The sequence below is a fragment of the Phalangium opilio genome, unplaced genomic scaffold (genome assembly GCF_054372755.1).
Source record: "Phalangium opilio isolate 3A_F unplaced genomic scaffold, DU_Popi_V2 ptg000206l_1, whole genome shotgun sequence".
NCBI lineage: Eukaryota > Metazoa > Arthropoda > Arachnida > Opiliones > Phalangiidae > Phalangium > Phalangium opilio.
Genome location: NW_028324216.1, coordinates 434,878 through 452,870, shown reverse-complemented (window position 1 = coordinate 452,870; position 17,993 = coordinate 434,878). Strand labels below are relative to the sequence as shown.

The 17,993-nt window shown below is 30.4% G+C and overlaps 4 protein-coding genes across 6 annotated transcripts; 3 read left to right on the top strand and 1 right to left on the bottom strand.

The window, feature by feature from the left end:
- The first annotated feature begins 30 nt into the window (after positions 1–30).
- On the top strand, positions 31–6,721 carry LOC149621380 (PX domain-containing protein kinase-like protein). 3 transcript variants are annotated; one of them, XR_016375092.1, is made up of 14 exons: positions 32–191; positions 348–539; positions 607–703; positions 772–923; positions 1,017–1,091; positions 2,244–2,348; positions 2,424–2,696; positions 3,913–4,030; positions 4,110–4,188; positions 4,267–4,390; positions 4,468–4,554; positions 4,952–5,045; positions 5,193–5,267; positions 6,056–6,195. XR_016375092.1 is itself a non-coding variant. In XM_089853739.1 (13 exons), exons 1-13 carry the CDS (start codon positions 48–50, stop codon positions 6,268–6,270), a joined length of 1,755 nt encoding a protein of 584 aa, XP_089709865.1. In that variant the 5' UTR covers positions 33–47; the 3' UTR covers positions 6,271–6,721. The 3 variants fall into 3 exon arrangements, 2 of the variants coding, with proteins under 2 accessions (XP_089709866.1, XP_089709865.1); XM_089853739.1 differs by lacking the exon at positions 5,193–5,267 and having other exon boundaries at positions 33–191; positions 6,056–6,721; XM_089853740.1 differs by lacking the exons at positions 4,952–5,045; positions 5,193–5,267 and having other exon boundaries at positions 31–191; positions 6,056–6,721.
- A 57-nt stretch (positions 6,722–6,778) lies between these two features.
- LOC149621379 (ankyrin repeat and SOCS box protein 5-like) lies at positions 6,779–8,494 on the top strand. The gene is made up of 5 exons (XM_089853743.1): positions 6,779–6,956; positions 7,039–7,229; positions 7,292–7,577; positions 7,662–7,856; positions 8,291–8,494. Exons 1-5 carry the CDS (start codon positions 6,926–6,928, stop codon positions 8,422–8,424), a joined length of 837 nt encoding a protein of 278 aa, XP_089709869.1. The 5' UTR covers positions 6,779–6,925; the 3' UTR covers positions 8,425–8,494.
- A 9-nt stretch (positions 8,495–8,503) lies between these two features.
- On the bottom strand, positions 8,504–12,212 carry LOC149621378 (uncharacterized). The gene is made up of 5 exons (XM_089853744.1): positions 11,791–12,212; positions 11,437–11,703; positions 11,264–11,375; positions 11,035–11,179; positions 8,504–10,971 (listed from the first exon to the last, which is right to left on the bottom strand). Exons 1-5 carry the CDS (start codon positions 11,957–11,959, stop codon positions 10,855–10,857), a joined length of 810 nt encoding a protein of 269 aa, XP_089709870.1. The 5' UTR covers positions 11,960–12,212; the 3' UTR covers positions 8,504–10,854.
- A 1,393-nt stretch (positions 12,213–13,605) lies between these two features.
- LOC149621377 (uncharacterized) lies at positions 13,606–15,784 on the top strand. Its single transcript, XM_089853742.1, has 5 exons — positions 13,606–13,968; positions 14,292–14,426; positions 14,497–14,596; positions 14,657–14,870; positions 15,446–15,784. Exons 1-5 carry the CDS (start codon positions 13,710–13,712, stop codon positions 15,605–15,607), a joined length of 870 nt encoding a protein of 289 aa, XP_089709868.1. The 5' UTR covers positions 13,606–13,709; the 3' UTR covers positions 15,608–15,784.
- The last annotated feature ends 2,209 nt before the right edge of the window (positions 15,785–17,993 follow it).

Sequence of the window (17,993 nt, the reverse complement as noted above, 5' to 3'; positions counted from 1 at the left end):
TACAGTAGGCAATTTAAAGGGACTAGGAAAAAGAAAATTAATACTCCATGTTAACGCCCCTTCAGAAAAACAACAACTTAACAAGTATGGCAGTTTTTGACAACAGGGTTTCGGTAAATAAAGTAACATTAGACGATACTCAAAGATTAACATGTGCAATAGAAGCGGCGGAAAATGCCCACGATCATACGGTAAATATAAATAACCCATAAAAAATTATAGACCTTAAATTGGCGCCATTGGCAACCAAAATCCAACCACAAAATATGTTATAGTAGTGCTCCGTTACTTTGATTACCAGTTGGTTTAAAACGTAAATTAAACCGTTAACTATTAAAAAATGGTAGGTTTATCAAATGAGGGTTCAAAGAGGACCCATCTCCGAAAATTCATGGCCAGTTTGGAGGAGATACAGCGATTTTTCTAGTCTACATAATTATTTACAAACATCGGGGGTCGAACAATTAGTTCTACCTCCGAAGAAAGTCTTTGGTAAAATGGATAGGGAATTTGTGGCTGAACGCCAACAAGGATTACAGGTTAAATACCATTTAAATTAACTAATTAACCTCAGTATAGTTAATATCTAGTCACTTCTCACGACAGAACTACATCAACGTAGTTTTGGCACATCCCGTTTTATCAATGTGTTTACAAGTTAAAAGATTTCTTGACCCTCATAATTATGATATGAACTTTCTAGGTGCGATATTAAATTAATTAATATTTGGGTGTTAATAATTAGGCCTAATTGGTTGTAAAATGTTTTAGAGAAAGCTTTACAACATGTTTCTATGGTTTTTCGATCGGAAGCTCATTGGGAAGTTGTCGAACCTTTACCGGAGTTAGGTTGGAGGTTAAGAAAACATTATTTTTTAGTCAAACCAAAAATTGATCCTAAAGAAAGGCTACTTTTATATTGGGTAATAATGAAATTAAAATTAATTTTAATGTATTAAGATTAAAATTAATATTAATATTAATCTTATCTGATTAAATTAAAAAAAACTTCCAAGGTACCATTTGGTCCTGATAAGTTTTTAGAAGATAAGGATTTGCAAAATGCAGTTAAATTATTGGGAACTGTTCAGGTATGAAGTTAAATTAAATTAAATTAAACTTAAATAGAACTTAAGCTTAATTAAAATTAAGATTACATTGCATGCTTCTTAATGCTTGACACTTCTTTGCACAACTTCACAAGTAGTAAATGTTACAAAAAGTAACAAAATGCAACAAATAAGTAGCCAAGGCTTATTTTTAAGCCTTGTCTACAGCATGACTTGCGAAAATTAAATTATTTAAATCGTGATTTAAATTAAGCATACTAGCAAAGGTTATTGAAAGTGCGTTTTTCTTATCATTAAATTACTTCTAAACTAAATAAAACTAAATAATTTTATCAAAAATAACTAATTAACCAAGGCTTATTTTTAAGCCTTGTCTACAGCATGACTTGCAAAAATTAAATTAAGCATACTAGCAAAGCTAATTGAAATTGCGTTTTTCTTATGATTAAATTACTTCTAAACTAAATAAAATCAAATTATTATTTCAAAAATAACTAATTAACCAAGGCTTATTTTTAAGCCTTGTCTACAGCATGACTTGCGAAAATTAAATGATTTAAATCGTGATTTAAATTAAGCATACAATCAAAGGTTTTTGAAAGTGTGTTTTTCTTATGATTAAATTACTTCTAAATTAAATAAAACAAATCCTTTTTTCAAAAATAACTAATTAATTATAACCAAGGCTTATTTTTAAGCCTTTTTTACAGCATGACTTGCGAAAATTAAATGATTTAAATCGTGATTTAAATTAAGCATACTAGCAAAGCTAATAGAAATTGCGTTTTTCACATGCTTAAATTACTTTTATACTAAACAAAACCAAATAATTTTTTCAAAAATAGCTAATTAACCAAGGGTTATTTTTAAGCCTTGTCTACAGCATGACTTGCGAAAATTAAATTATTTAAATCCTGATTTAAACTAGCAAAGGCTATTGAAATTGCGTTTTTCATATGATTAAATTCCTTCTAAACTAAATAAAACCAAATAATTTTTTAAAAAATAGCTAATTAACCAAGGCTTATTTTTAAGCCTTGTCTAGAGCATGACTCGCGAAAAATAAATGAGAATAGTTAATAGTAGACTATCAGGGGTAGTTTTAGTTGCGTTTTACATACTCTCAAAATGATATTAAACTAATTAAAACCTATTTAAAACTTTAAATTAAAGCATCCTTACTTATATCCATCCGCTTATTGTGGCGCCACTGAGAATGGGGGAGTAGTCATTCGAAATTTCAATCCAAATGGATCACTTCGAGATCTGATCTGCAAAGTAATTTAATTAAAATTAAATTTAATAACGTAAATTACCAATTAAATTAACAACAATATCATGATAATAAAATAGTGCAAACCGAGAACGCCTTTCATTAAAAAATATTCAGCAAATTCAAAAAATAAAGAACCAAATCAAATACCACCAGAATTTATTGCCAAAGTTGGTCGACAAATATTAACAGCGTTAAAATTCCTGCACGATAAAGGATTTGGACATGGTCATTTACATTTGGGAAATGTAATTATGGAAAATGACCAATGTCAATTAATGGATGCTGAAAATCATTTAATTGGATTACCTTCTTTTTATCGACCATTTATTGTTCAACTACGTAAAGTCCAGGTTGAAATCTTTAATGTTTAATTAATCTATATTTAAAGCTGCTTAATTAATTAATTAATTAATTTAAATTATTTTTTAAATTGAATTTAATTTAATTAATTTAAATTATTTTTTAAATTGAATTTAATTTAATTTAAATTATTTTTTAAATTGAATTTAATTTAATTTAAATTATTTTTTAAATTGAATTTAATTTAATTTAAATTATTTTTTAAATTGAATTTAATTTAATTTAAATTATTTTTTAGATTGAATTTAATTTAATTTAAATTATTTTTTAAATTGAATTTAATTTAATTTAAATTATTTTTTAAATTGAATTTAATTTAATTTAATTAATTTAAATTATTTTTTAAATTGAATTTAATTTAATTTAATTAATTTAAATTATTTTTTAAATTGAATTTAATTTAATTTAATTAATTTAAATTATTTTTTAAATTGAATTTAATTTAATTAATTTAAATTATTTTTTAAATTGAATTTAATTTAATTAATTTAAATTATTTTTTAAATTGAATTTAATTTAATTAATTTAAATTATTTTTTAAATTGAATTTAATTTAATTAATTTAAATTATTTTTTAAATTGAATTTAATTTAATTAATTTAAATTATTTTTTAAATTGAATTTAATTAATCAATTTAAATTATTTTTTAAATTGAATTTAATTTAATCAATTTAAATTATTTTTTAAATTGAATTTAATTTAATCAATTTAAATTATTTTTTAAATTGAATTTAATTTAATCAATTTAAATTATTTTTTAAATTGAATTTAATTTAATCAATTTAAATTATTTTAAATTGAATTTAATTTAATCAATTTAAATTATTTTTTAAATTGAATTTAATTTAATCAATTTAAATTATTTTTTAAATTGAATTTAATTTAATCAATTTAAATTATTTTTTAAATTGAATTTAATTTAATCAATTTAAATTATTTTTTAAATTGAATTTAATTTAATCAATTTAAATTATTTTTTAAATTGAATTTAATTTAATCAATTTAAATTATTTTTTAAATTGAATTTAATTTAATCAATTTAAATTATTTTTTAAATTGAATTTAATTTAATCAATTTAAATTATTTTTTAAATTGAATTTAATTTAATTAATTAAGACTGTAATAAATATAGATGTTTTAATTAAGCTGCTTAATTAATTAATTTAAATTAATACCTTTTTTTTAATTTAATTAATTAATTCAGACTCTAGAAAATATAGATGTTTATAGTTTTGGACATTTAATTTACGAATTAACATTTGGTGAACCTTTATTAACATCAACTTGCGATCATTTTCCGCCTCATTGCTCCCCGGAATTGAGTAATTAATTATTTAATTTATTTAATTAGCATTCATTTTAATTAGGAATAATAATGTTAATTAAATGTTAACTTTTAAGGGAGTGTTTTAGAAGCAATTTTAACAACTGAAGCTTGTAAAAATGGGTTACCATCTATTGCAAATTTACTACAACATCCGTAATTAATTAATTATTTACTAATTAAGTTAATTATAATTATATTTATAATTAAATTAAATTAATTTGTTTTACGCAGATTTTTCGGTAATGGTATTAATAATGAAGGAAAAGTTAGTTTCAAAGTTTCATCTCAAATGAAAGATTGTTTGAGAAGATCACGTGAACAAATGGAGCACAGACTTAGAGAGGAGCAGAAATTTGTAACTAATTAGAGATTATTTAATTAATTATTAATTAGTTAACAAAATGTTATAATTATTGAGGTTTAATTTTTCAGCTACGTCATAATCAAAGGGTATCAAGAGCTCAAGCTCAATTAAATTCGCAAGATCATATTAAAAAGAGACAAAGTGAAAAAAGAAAGGTGAATATGACGCATTTTTCCCGCCTAAAAATGGCGGCGGTCCTCGTGGGACCAAGGCTTAGCTTTAAGCCTTGCACAGATGCATGGAGGGCGATCCTTTACTTTTAAGATTAAGGCTTATCCTGATTTTTCTAAGCAGACTAATTATGGCAGCCTTTTAAGAGAATAGATATTAAACTAATTATAATAATAATTAAAATTAATTATACGTAGTAGGACCCAGGCTTAGCTTTAAGCCTTGCACGGAGAGGGGGGGGGGAATTGATACTGGGCGAAGATGATGTCCGTTACTTTTAAGACCAAGGCTTAACCTTATTTTTCTAAGCAGACTAATTATGGCAGCCTTTGATTAAACTAATTAAACTAATTATAATAATAATTAAAATTAATTACGTAGCAACAAAAACATACTGCAGCAGCAACTGAACATAACAACAGTAGTGGGGCCTCAAATGGACCAACCCCAAGTCCCACACCATTGACACCAACAGGTAAACCAAAAACATGCCTCAAATATTTGAATCATAGCGTTTTTCACCTTAAACTAACAAATTAATTAATTTTAATTAAATTAAAACAACGTGTATTTGTTTTTACAATTTTTTCCCCGTATCCTCAAAATTTTGAATTATAAAAAGGGAGGGTATTCAGCTGATTCGGAGAATGATTGATGACAGACAGACACAAACAAAAACGTCCCAAGCTACCTGACAGTTTGTACACTAATAGTTTTGCCCCTTCTCTTAATTTTTTGCTGAGAATAATTTCTAAAATTATTAAATTAAAAACATACAGCAATTAATATTAATTGTATTATTGTTCTATGTTTTTAAAGTTATCTCTAAAGCATGATTTGTTTAAGGTGGTTGTGACTGTTTTGGGTTAAATAATATCAGTTCTGTCTCGTGAAATTTCAAAATTTGATTATTTAATTTCATTTTTCTTAAATTATAAATATCCATAAATGGGGCAAAAATGTTAAATTTAATTTTTTTCCTACTAAAACCTACTATAAACCCCTAAAACTTACCATTCTTCTCCCATGTAGGAGGATTTAATATACATTATAGTAGTTTTCCTACTAAAATTAATTCTATTTTTTTTCTTGCCCATTTAATGTCTCAAAAAATTTATTATTATAATCATAAGGGGTAAAAATTTCCTACTAAAACATGCTATAAACCCCTAAAACCTACCATATCTCCTCCCATGTAGGAGGATTTATTATAAATTATAGTAGTTTTCCCACTAAAATTAATTATATAGTCTTGCCCTTTTAATGGTTAAATATCTAGTCTTTCTCAAGAAATTTTAATTATGATCAATTAAGGGGACAAAAATTTCCTACTATAAACTACTATAAATGTAGTAGAATTTCCCCTACATTATAGTAGTTTTCCCCCTACATTATAGTAGCTTTCCCACTACAATTTAATTTTTGCTCTATTTATAACGTTTTAACGATAATGGAAATTAATTGGGAGTTTTTCTACATTAACAGCTAGCCCTGTTCCAGCTGGAGTTGCCGCATCCACGCCTCCAATGGCTCCCCCGCCGCCTCCACCACCACCCCCTCCAACTCCGTTAACTTCACCAGAAGGTTCAACTCCAACTTCAAACCCCGACCGCAGTGCCCTATTAGGTTCCATAGTTAATTTTAATCCCACTAAACTTAAGAAGGCAGTCACTAAAGATAATAGCGGACCCAAAGTTTGAGAATAAATAATTTAGGCTTAAAATTATTTAACTTCAATTAATTCAGGCTCAATTATTATAATTATTATCCTAATTAGGCATTAATTTGATTAAAAAGAATTTAAAAAACACTCTCTATACACTCGTGCTACCCATGACAACGTTAATTAACTATAATTATGAGCTTAGTTAAATTAAGATAGAATTGAGGCCAAATTAACTAATTAATTAATATACCGGTAAAAAATGCAATTATCTTCATCATTAAGTATTCTTTGTTCTTTGTGGAATTTAGCAATCGCTAATAATAATATTTTTCCAAGATATTTAATTATTAAAATAAATATATATTATTAATTAATTAAAATTAATAAAAAAAATTGTCAGTTTATGTTATGGTTCCTATAATTTTTCTGTACAAAATTTATCAGAATTTATTGTAAAATTGATGAATAAATTACGTTATAATCAATATGTCTCTATTTTTACTTGTATTTTATATATGGTAGGAAAAACCCTGTATTGTAGTCGAAAATGGTAGGAAAAACCCTGTATTGTAGTAGGAAAACGACTACAATACATTTTCCCAGCTGTTTTAAGACCTTGAATTTAATTTATAAATATTGCGATGTTGCGTATTTATTAATTAATTAATTAAACGTGATTAATCTTAATTATGGAGGGAAATACAACCGAACTCGCATGCAGTAATTATTATCTAATTAATTTTAAATAAATCGATTCAAATGATATTTAATTTGGATTAATTAATGTGGATTAAATAATTAGTTTTAGAAAAATTTGGACCATATCCGTTGCACAGAGCAGCTGAAGTTGGTCGTAAAGACGTTTTAGAGAAATTATTATCATTGGGTTATTCGCCTAATGTTTCTAACGAAGTTTGTCAAACTCCGTTACATCCCGCTTGCCTTCACGGGAGGGTTGATATCGCTAACCTTTTAATTGATCACGGAGCTAAGGTATCCTTCTCTAACTATAATTAAATCTTAATTAAACTTAATTAAACGCCTAATTTTTAAAGATTAACGCGCAATGTATCGACGGGAGTACGCCATTATGCGACGCGTGTTCTAGCGGTAGCGTTGAATGCGTTTCGTTATTAATGAATCATGGCGCACGGGTTAATCCGCCGTTTGTTTTCACTTCACCAATGCACGAAGCCGCAATTCATGGCCGAAATGATTGTTTAAAAATGATAATTAAAGCAGGGGGTAAGTTAGAAGCGAGTGATTGCCATTATGGAACTCCGTTACACGCAGCCACGCAGGCCAAAAAGATCGACAGTGTTAGGATTTTGTTAGAGGCAGGTTTGTAAACGTTCTGGTTGCTTTTGTTTGAGTTATGTGAAATGTGTAATTACTTACTTGTTAAATTTACAATATGATTGTAAGGTTCCAATGTAAATGCCACAAAAATTCATCAAACTCCGTTGCACATTGCGGCAAATGATGATAACTTGGAGGCGGCAAAGTTATTGCTGGAGTTTGGTGCCAACGTTTATGCCACAAATAATCAGGAAAAAACTCCGAGGGATTTAGTACCAAATGCGGAGAGTGTGTTAAAAGATTTGCTCCATTTCTATGAAAGTAAATATAAAGGTTTAATTATAATAATTGCAATAAAAAACACGCAAAATACTTAATTTCAAGAAGTCAACAAACCCTTCTCGAAATGTCAACAAATCCTTCTCGAAATTCGAGAAGTCAACAGACCCGTCTCGAAATTCGAAACGTCAACAGACCCGTCTCGAAATTCGAGAAGTAAACTCGTCACGAAATTCGAGAAGTAAACAAACCCGTCACGAAATTCGATAAGTAAACAAACCCGTCACGAAATTCGATAAGTAAACAAACCCATCTCGAAATTCGAAAAGTAAACAAACCCGTCTCGAAATTCGAAAAGTAAACAAACCCGCCTCGAAATTCGAAAAGTAAACAAACCCGTCTCGAAATTCGAAAAGTAAACAAACCTGGCTCGAAATTCATAAAAATAAAAAAAACCCCATCATATCTCTTAATAGGTAACCCAGCTCAACTAAAAGACCTCTGTAGAAGAACAATCCGCGTGTTTTTAGTCAAACACAACCGTTTACCAGAAATATCTCAACTTAAACTTCCAAATTACATTATTAACTATATTAAACATGAATGTTAAATTATGTGATAACTTATTATGTAAATAAATAAATAAATAAATAAACAAACAAACAAATAAATAAAATAAATATACGCTGTTTTCTTTATAAATAAAATTTTTATTAGAAATTTTATTGTAGATTAGATTTACATATTAACACTGATTGAATCAAAACACACGCAAAAAAATATTTACAAAAATTTGTACAGGTAAATTTACAACATACACATTGCTAAATTAAAAAACATTTACAACTGTGTGTGAGACCAACGTGTAAGGTACACGGTACACCCGTTTTTAAAAATTTGACTACAATAAAAAAAAAAAAAAACAAGGAGGATTAAGAATGGAATAGGAATAAGAAAATTTAAAATTAAAAACATGTGTTCATGTTTAATTTAATTATGTTAATGTTTCTGTTTCATGTCCTGTAAAAACATGGATGGCACTTAATGAGACATGAATAAAGCCTTAATATATTTAATTAATTCCCACTCCATTCTCAACTCTCCTTGGTTAAAAAACGGACTTTAAGGAACATTAAAAATAGTAAATTAAAATTAAAACTCAAAATAAATTAAAACTCGTGAATTAATTTTGATTTTGATAAAAAAAAATTAATGAAAATGAAAATAAAAATGATTAAAATATAATTAAATTAAATGAGATTCAAATTAATTAATTAATTAACCTAAAAAAAATTACTTTAAAAATAATAGTAATGTTTTATATATGATGTATGAAAAATATCACTTTTTCTTTTTTGAATTTTTTTTGAATTTTTCTAATTAAAAAAAGGCACTTTTTTGTTTTTTTTTTCTTTTTTGGTTTGGGAGTTAAATGGTTTGGTTTTACATTGATTAAATTTAATTCTTAGGGGGCCTAGTAGATTAAATATATGATGATTAGAACTATATTTTCAGTTGTAAATAGATCCAAGCTCAAACTATTAATTTTTGAGCACGAGCTGAGATTCAATTAATTAAAAAGTAGATCTTATCACATTGCAATTAATTAATTAATCGGGGTATTTTAATTTTTCCATCCTCCTCCTAAAATGCTTTTGCTCAAAATTATTCTTAAAATGGGTGAGGTTTCTTTGTTTTACCGGTAGATCATCTTTAAATGGGTGGGGTTTCTTTGTTTTACCGGTAGATCATCTTTAAATGGGTGGGGTTTCTTTGTTTTACCGGTAGATCATGTTTAAATGGGTGGGGTTTCTTTTGTTTTACCAGTAAATCATCTTTAAATGGGTGGGGTTTCTTTGTTTTACCGGTAGATCATGTTTAAATGGGTGGGGTTTCTTTGTTTTACCGGTAGATCATGTTTAAATGGGTGGGGTTTCTTTTGTTTTACCAGTAAATCATCTTTAAATGGGTGGGGTTTCTTTGTTTTACCAGTAAATCATCTTTAAATGGGTGGGGTTTCTTTGTTTTACCAGTAAATCATCTTTAAATGGGTGGGGTTTCTTTGTTTTACCAGTAAATCATCTTTAAATGGGTGGGGTTTATTTGTTTTACCGGTAAATCATCTTTAAATGGGCGGGGTTTATTTGTTTTACCGGTAAATAATCTTTAAATGGGCGGGGTTTATTTGTTTTACCGGTAAATAATCTTTAAATGGGCGGGGTTTATTTGTTTTACCGGTAAATAATCTTTAAATGGGCGGGGTTTATTTGTTTTACCGGTAAATAATCTTTAAATGGGCGGGGTTTATTTGTTTTACCGGTAAATAATCTTTAAATGGGCGGGGTTTATTTGTTTTACCGGTAAATAATCTTTAAATGGGCGGGGTTTGTTTGTTTTACCGGTAAATAATCTTTAAATGGGTGGGGTTTGTTTGTTTTACCGGTAAATAATCTTTAAATGGGTGGGGTTTGTTTGTTTTACCGGTAGATTATCTATAAATGGGAGGGGTTTCTTTTGTTTTACTGGTAAATCATCTTTAAATGGGTGGGGTTAATTTGTTTTACCGGTAGATCATATTTAAATGGATGAAATTTGTTTTGTTTCACTGGTATATCAAATGGGTGAAGTTTCCTTTGTTTTACCGGTAAATTACTTTTAAATGGATATAATTTCTTTTCATTTACTGGTAAATTACTTTCAAATGGATATAATTTCTTTTCATTTACTGGTAAATTACTTTTAAATGGATATAATTTCTTTTCATTTACTGGTAAATTACTTTTAAATGGATATAATTTCTTTTCATTTACTGGTAAATTACTTTTAAATGGATATAATTTCTTTTCTCTTACTGGTAAATTACTTTTAAATGGATATAATTTCTTTCCATTTACCGGTAGATTATTTTTAAAAGGGGTGAAGTTGAAGTTTCTTTGGTTTTTAAAAGTATAGAATCTAATTCATTTAAAAAGCTGATGCTGATGATGTTGATGATGATTAATTTTACCGGAATTAGACCTAAAAAAACTACTTTAATTAATTAACGTCTACTAGGAAAATCTTCCTCAACATTAATGGGATAATTTCCAGGCACAGCAACTTCCCCATAAACAAAAATTTGGTTGTAACTTGGTGGCCGGAGTAAAGTTGGAGATTCCTAATTCAAATTCCACATAAAATAATTAAATTTTACTTAATTTTAAATTAAATTTAAACTTACAACAGTTGGATTACGAGTTCCTATATATATTTCATCATAAGATGGTGGTTTTTCAACATCACCAGATGACATAACTGATTGCCGATTTTGACTAGTAATTCTCCTTATTTCTTGAAGTTGATTTGCTTCCCGATCTTTTTGGCATCTAAACCCATCATTAAGTTAATTAAATTAAATTAAATACTTTGATACAAATTAAGATCAGGGACTTCTATCTATATGTTCTTACTTGAAGCAAAATACGCTTAGAAGAAATAGAAATGTAATAACCCCCACAATGGAAGCCATGACAGTATTAATCAAATAAGACATACTGAATTGTTTAGGCAGGAATTTTTTATCTTAATATGTAAAGAAACTCATTAATTTTAATTAATTAGATGTTTAGAATGATAATCCTACCGTATCTACACTCTGGATGGCTTTTATACGACACCTTACATTGGCATCGTCCATCAATGCAAACTGTTTTGGTATTAGCCGATTGGCATTGTTCGTTAAAAATGCATTTGTCGCTTATTCTAGCAGTTGGGAAGCAATGTAATTCTTCATCTTTAACAAGCATAACATAACGCGGGGCGCAAAAGCATTGACCATCCATACAATAAGAATTTTTATTCTTAAAAATGCACTGCGCACTGCTATTGCAAGATTGCAATAGATCGCGACCTATAATTTAAACCTACATCAATACAAAACTAAAACTATACCTAATCTAGCTACTAACAAAGCAAAAATAGGTTTAATTATAATTACCTGACGTTTTCTCATCCTTGTTTTCGAATACTTCTATTTTATTATCAAGTTTCGCAGCGGAAATTAAACTAATCACGACCGCGATAATTAAAACTTGCGCGAAATGTCTTCTACAAACCGAAATTAAATGCATTGTGTTGACACCAAGGCTTAGATACTTTTGTCTCATAAAAGTATTTCACCAGTCACTTTTGAGGTTTAAAATATTCAAATGAGTTAACTAAACCCCGTAAAATAGCTCGACATAAGTCTTACACGCGGAAAAAATCAAATAACTTTACAAAACTTAAATGCTTTAAGCTTTGCTTACGCAATACGCACTAATGACAGCAAACGAACCGACTAAGTTTACACAGCTGATTAGGACGCGCGGCTTTTATGACGTTGTTAGTCAAAAGGGGCTGGAGATAAGTTACAACTTTTACTAGAGTTAGCATATTTAAAAAAAAATTAACGTTCAAATAAGGGGTTTTCCATTTTGAAACGATTCTCGAGGTCAAAACTACAATATATGATGAAATTATTATACAAATACTATGTAATAATGGTCTAAAATATACACATTGAACTCTGCTCACGTCGAGTCACGTGTTTGATTTTAATAAACTCCTTACGTTGACTGTCAAGGCTCTATGTCAACCTTGCGATTGTCAAGGACGTTTAACATTAATCATTGCATTATAATTACAATCGACAACATTAATCTAATTAAACTAAATAGGCCTAAAATGAGTTAATTTCCTTTAAAAACCATAACCAAAAATAGGCTTAAAACCATTTAAGCCTAACTACAAACGGTACAAACGAACTTTCCCGCCAAAATATTAACCTCGAAAAACAGTGACAACACCAACTCAGCGAAAACCTACTACCTTACTACAATAATAAATTAGAACATAATTAAATATTCAACAAAATAATTAATATTAACGGACGGAAATGAATTATGAAAAATCGAACAACAGACAATAGCTCCAATAAATAAATATGCTTTTAGTATTCATATACTATTTAAATTTAAGACAGTCACACATTAAATAAAACCCAACAAGTACCTTTGTATGTCACTATCGCAATATGCAAAGGTACTTGTAAAAAGCTGGCGAAAACACCTATACCTAAACCTAAAGGGAAAACAGATACAGTATACTACGCCTGGTATTTTTCGTGTGAAGTTTCCGATTGCTAACGGAAAACAACAGCGTTGACTAAAAGAATTTAAAATGCTTATTTACTGGCTATTTTTAATTACTTTGGTGAAATGTATCGAACTAGAAAGGGACAATCTTGAAGCAATCTATTCCATTGCTAGAGAAGAGTTACAAGAAAATAGTGAAAGATTTGTTGCAGCCGAAATTGGTCCTCACAGCGTAAACGCAATGGCCGTCAACAAAGACGTACCATCCCTGGAAGGTAACGAACTAGCACCTGAGGACATACCGGACCCAGTAATTACCTTCGACAACGCTACTAGCAACCCTTATTTGGATATCAAGTACATTCCTGGACAGGAAGAGGGTACTAAGGATAATGCAACCAATGATGATGACGTAATTAACCCTGAAATAGACCATGTCGGCACTGCACAAGACCAAAGCACTACGACCACGACTAAACCACCACCAGTCATTAAAAGTAAGTTAATCATAATTATAAGTAATTATGGTAGGTTTTTGTCGGAATTTTGAAAGGAATTGCAGCCTTGAACGCGTATGATTAAATCCACGTTAGGTATGCGTAAAGTCCTTGAACATCACATCACATGTGTTCAGTTGTTATTGCGTTTTAAAATACTTGCTAGAAATAATGGGGATCTCTTTCATTTTGTAACAGCTACGCAACTGATAGCTAAAATTAACATCCAGCCACGCAGTTTGCAAGTTTTGGAAGGCGAAAACGCGCAGTTTAACTGTTCAGTGATGACGTCATCCGATATGGCGTATATCGGTTGGATAAAGAATAATAAGGATATGTTATACGATGCTTTATTGGGACCAAAACGTTACGTCAGCTTTGGGTTTCAAAATGGACAAGGAAAGAGGGACAAGCAACAAATGAAGACGTTCTGGGACGCACTGACACTCTACCACGTTACCCCGACTGACGAAGGTGTCTACACGTGTTATGAAGATAATGCTAAATTGGTACAAAATGTCCAATTGACTGTTGTTACAGAAGGTGGGTTCCCTTTTATATATTTCTCAAACATTACTACGAATTCTTAATACTCTCGAAACGAACTTTAAAATGAGTACTCACAACCTATACTTCCGATTAAAGTCACCAAACCGGAAATTAGGCTTATATCTTAACGTTATTCAATTGAATATTCTTACAGAGGGTGGGTTCCATTTTATATATTTCTTAAACATTATTACGTATTCTTATTACTCTCGAAACGAGCTTTAAAATGAGTACTCACAATCTATACTTCGATTAAAGTCACCAAACCGGAAGTTAGGCTTAGATCGTATTTTACTAAAACAAATTGATTTCCTTAGAGGACATACTTAAAAAGGCCTGCGTCTACAATGTTGACTGCTGGAAATCGGACTTCCAATGCATAGATTACGCATGCGTCAAACAATTACCGGACTATGACGTCACATCCGATTCAGAAAAACCACAAGAATTGGGTAAACGTCACTAAAACTAAAACTATGCAGAAAAACAAAAATACCAATTAGGCTTAACTCTTGTATTTAGATACCACTTCATCATACGCTTATGGACTAAGGTTTCTAATAACCGCTTTCATATGTGGTGGGATCGTAATTACCATCGTCACCTTCTTCCTACTATCCCGGTAATTAACCCCTAAATTACGCTTCAAATGGAGACTAGTAACTAATAATTACTTTTACAGAATCATGTGTCGTAGAGTTATGAATAATTCCCGAAGACGACGCAACACTTTGGCAAGGGAACAACTGGTTTACATCATAGGTCGTACCGATTCTGGGATTGTGGTCCCACCAGCGGATAAACCACCGACCTATGAGGTTTGCCTTCAAAGCTCAATTGCCGCTGCAACACCATCAACTAAAGATGAGACCCCACCACCTTCCTACCGCCAACATGTAAATAATCAATTCATTCATTTTCAGCCACGCCCCTTATGTCGATAGCATTACTCTTAAGAAAAGTTATACACTCCGATCAATAGGGTGTTTCCGCCAGAGTAAAAAGGGGGAAGAAATGGGGGAGAAAACCGGTTTTCAGGGGATGTCAACATGGCGTCCTAACGTGGCCAGAGCGGGCAGCCGGCAAGGGGAGAGGAAAGGGGGAAGGTAACTTCACGTCACGCGCAAAGACCCTATTATTAGCTCCTGAAAACCACTTTCTTTTTTTTTAAACTAGAGCCACCTCCGCCTCATATGACGTCAATAATAGGTCATAGACTTCCCTCCCCTTATGGCGACAGCATTGCTGCTATGAAAAGTTAAAAACTACTATCATTTATTAGCTCCTGGAATAAAATTTTACATTTTTAAACTAGAACCGCCTCCGTCTTATGACGTCAATAATACCTCATAAACGTCCCTCCCCTTATGGTGTCAGCATCGCTACTATGAAAAATTATACACTTCTATATTTATTAGCTCCTGAAATCAATTTTTACGTTTTTTTAACTAATCTATTTTCTTTTCTTTAGAAAACTAGGGTTATCCCTTCTCTAATCCCACCTCCGCCTTATGACGTCAATAATACGTCCTCACAAACTGATGCTTCAGCAGCATCCGCTATGCCTGCTGAATCAACACAGGAAGCTACGTCGACAACCACTTCAGTCACTTCGCCCAAAACAAGTTGCTAAGAGAACGAGCAAGAGTGAAAGTTGTTTCGGTTGTAAAAACGAGTCTACCTTGAATTACTTTTCTTACTTTTTCCGGATTCTCTTTTTAATTATAAAAAAAACATTTACATTTGTAGAAGATAATTTTCTTTTTAATACAGGGTGTTTCTGATAAGTCTGGTATCATAAATTAAGGGAGACTGTGTTCTTTGAGAAATCGATTTTGAGTCTTCTATCGCCTCCATTTTGTTTGCCACAAGGGACACTACTGTTTTCGAGTTATGATTTGACTCTGTGTTTTAGGGATGACCCCTTAATTAAATTATTAATTAATCATTGTCTAAATCAGTTTCTTAATTAAATTTAAGGGGGTCATCCGTAAAATACTCTTTACAATATTAACTCGAAAACAGCATTGTCCCTTGTGGTAAAAAAAATGGAGGCGATAGAAGTATAGAACATTTTCGACTCAAAATCGATCGATTTCCCAAAGAACACAGTCTCCCTTAATTTATGCCACCAAATTTACAGCGCGCGAAATTTAAAAACAAGGCTTAGCAAAATATTCATATAATTATTACTTAACCAATAATTACTGTTTCATGATTAAACCTTGCGTAAGAAATATATTATCTATATTCAGCTTTCTTTCGTAATACATACTTAACATAAAATTATAAATACATTTCTTGATTACGTCATAATATAATATAATTGTATAACTTTAGATGGGTGATGTCAACATACAACTAGCTGTGTTCGAAAGAACATGGTTCTATCAGCGATATTTCAAAATACATACGAGGAAGTTAAAAATTTTGAAACTAAACCCTAGTTATCTAACATCAACGACAATGACATCGAAATTAACTTCTTCAATTTGAAATTGAAATAATTTGGTATTGTCCTGGGCCTATAGTCGAAATTTTGGGGTCAAAAAACAGGTTGTGAAATAAATAATTAATTGAAGGAAAAACAACATTAAAAACTGTCAAAATCTGATATCAAAATTAAATATCTTTGAATTAAAAGATAAACAAAAATATGACCCCAACTTCAAACTAATTTACTTCAGCTTCGTCAGGTCCCACCTTAGTCAACCGCAAGTAAATTTCTCCACCATTTTGAAGGAAAAAATATCAATAGAAACCATCATTGTAGTAACACGTGCCAATAGGAATGCATACAGCTAATAAGAATAATTGTGCCCCCTTGTTAATTTCTAAGCGGATTTTGGGGCTTGTCGTTCCCGAACTAGTTATCTCGAGCTGTAAGTCTCTAGTATTAAGAAGTATAGGTAGTGTCATACCAAGAAGCGATATCTAGTTTATTAGGGAGAAGATGTAAGATGCCTAAGTATTCGCGTGCCATAGTCCCAGTCCCCCTTTCCAAATACAAGGGGGGACGTAAAAGGAGGCCCCGGGCTATTTCGCAGCCTCTCCTCAGTCGGAAAATACGTAATTTTCGTCACTCGCGTCGCGCTGACATGAGTTTTCAAGAACCAATGAGATGCTGGTTGTAATTTAGAGGCGACGGGGATTAACTCCGGACCTACGTAAATTGGACTGGAGATAAAGCTGGAAATATGGCCAATTTATACCTTCTCCCTAGTAAACTAGATATAACTTCTTGGTCATACTTATGGCTGTATGCATGCAATTCCGATAACATAAAATAGTTTCAAAATGCCTTCATAAACCGTATCAACTAAAATTGCATTCCAGCAGCACGAGCTAATAATAAATAACCCACGTGCTAAAAATAAATAAATCACGTGCTAATAATAAACTAATCACGTGCTAATAAAAATCAAAGCACTCGTACAAATGTACCTAAAGCGTATATATTACTCGCACCATATATCAAAGTATATTATTTCCAATTCAAAAACTAACTCTGTCAAGGTTTCAAACTTTGAAAATTTATATATGTTAAAATATACGCTAAGCGAAAGAAACTCTACACCGGGTAATCAGTCAGGTGTGAATTCATCCAATGAAAAAAGGCTTATTCACCCACGAATTTAGGCTTAGCTATTTAATATTATTATCCAAGAGTACAGACCGGAAATCGCGGACTAATGTTACAAACAACGCAGATGTAAACTGAAATGCACCGCAAATGAAACAGTGTACTTAGGCCAAGTTCAGTTTGACTAGAACTCGTCTAGAGTTCTTAGAAGTGAGAAAATCCAAGACAAAAGAGTAAGTAAATTTGGGCTAAATTTAATATTTTATCTTGAACGAGATTATTGAACACAGGTGAAACGAAAACTGCAGTATCTTTACAACCTTCAGGAGGATCTATCCAAGGAAATAAGTTTAAGAGATTTGTCTTAAATTTGGTAAGAAATGACAAAGATTAGAATCATTAAAATCGGTTTAAGTCGAGCCTTGACTATTCAAAA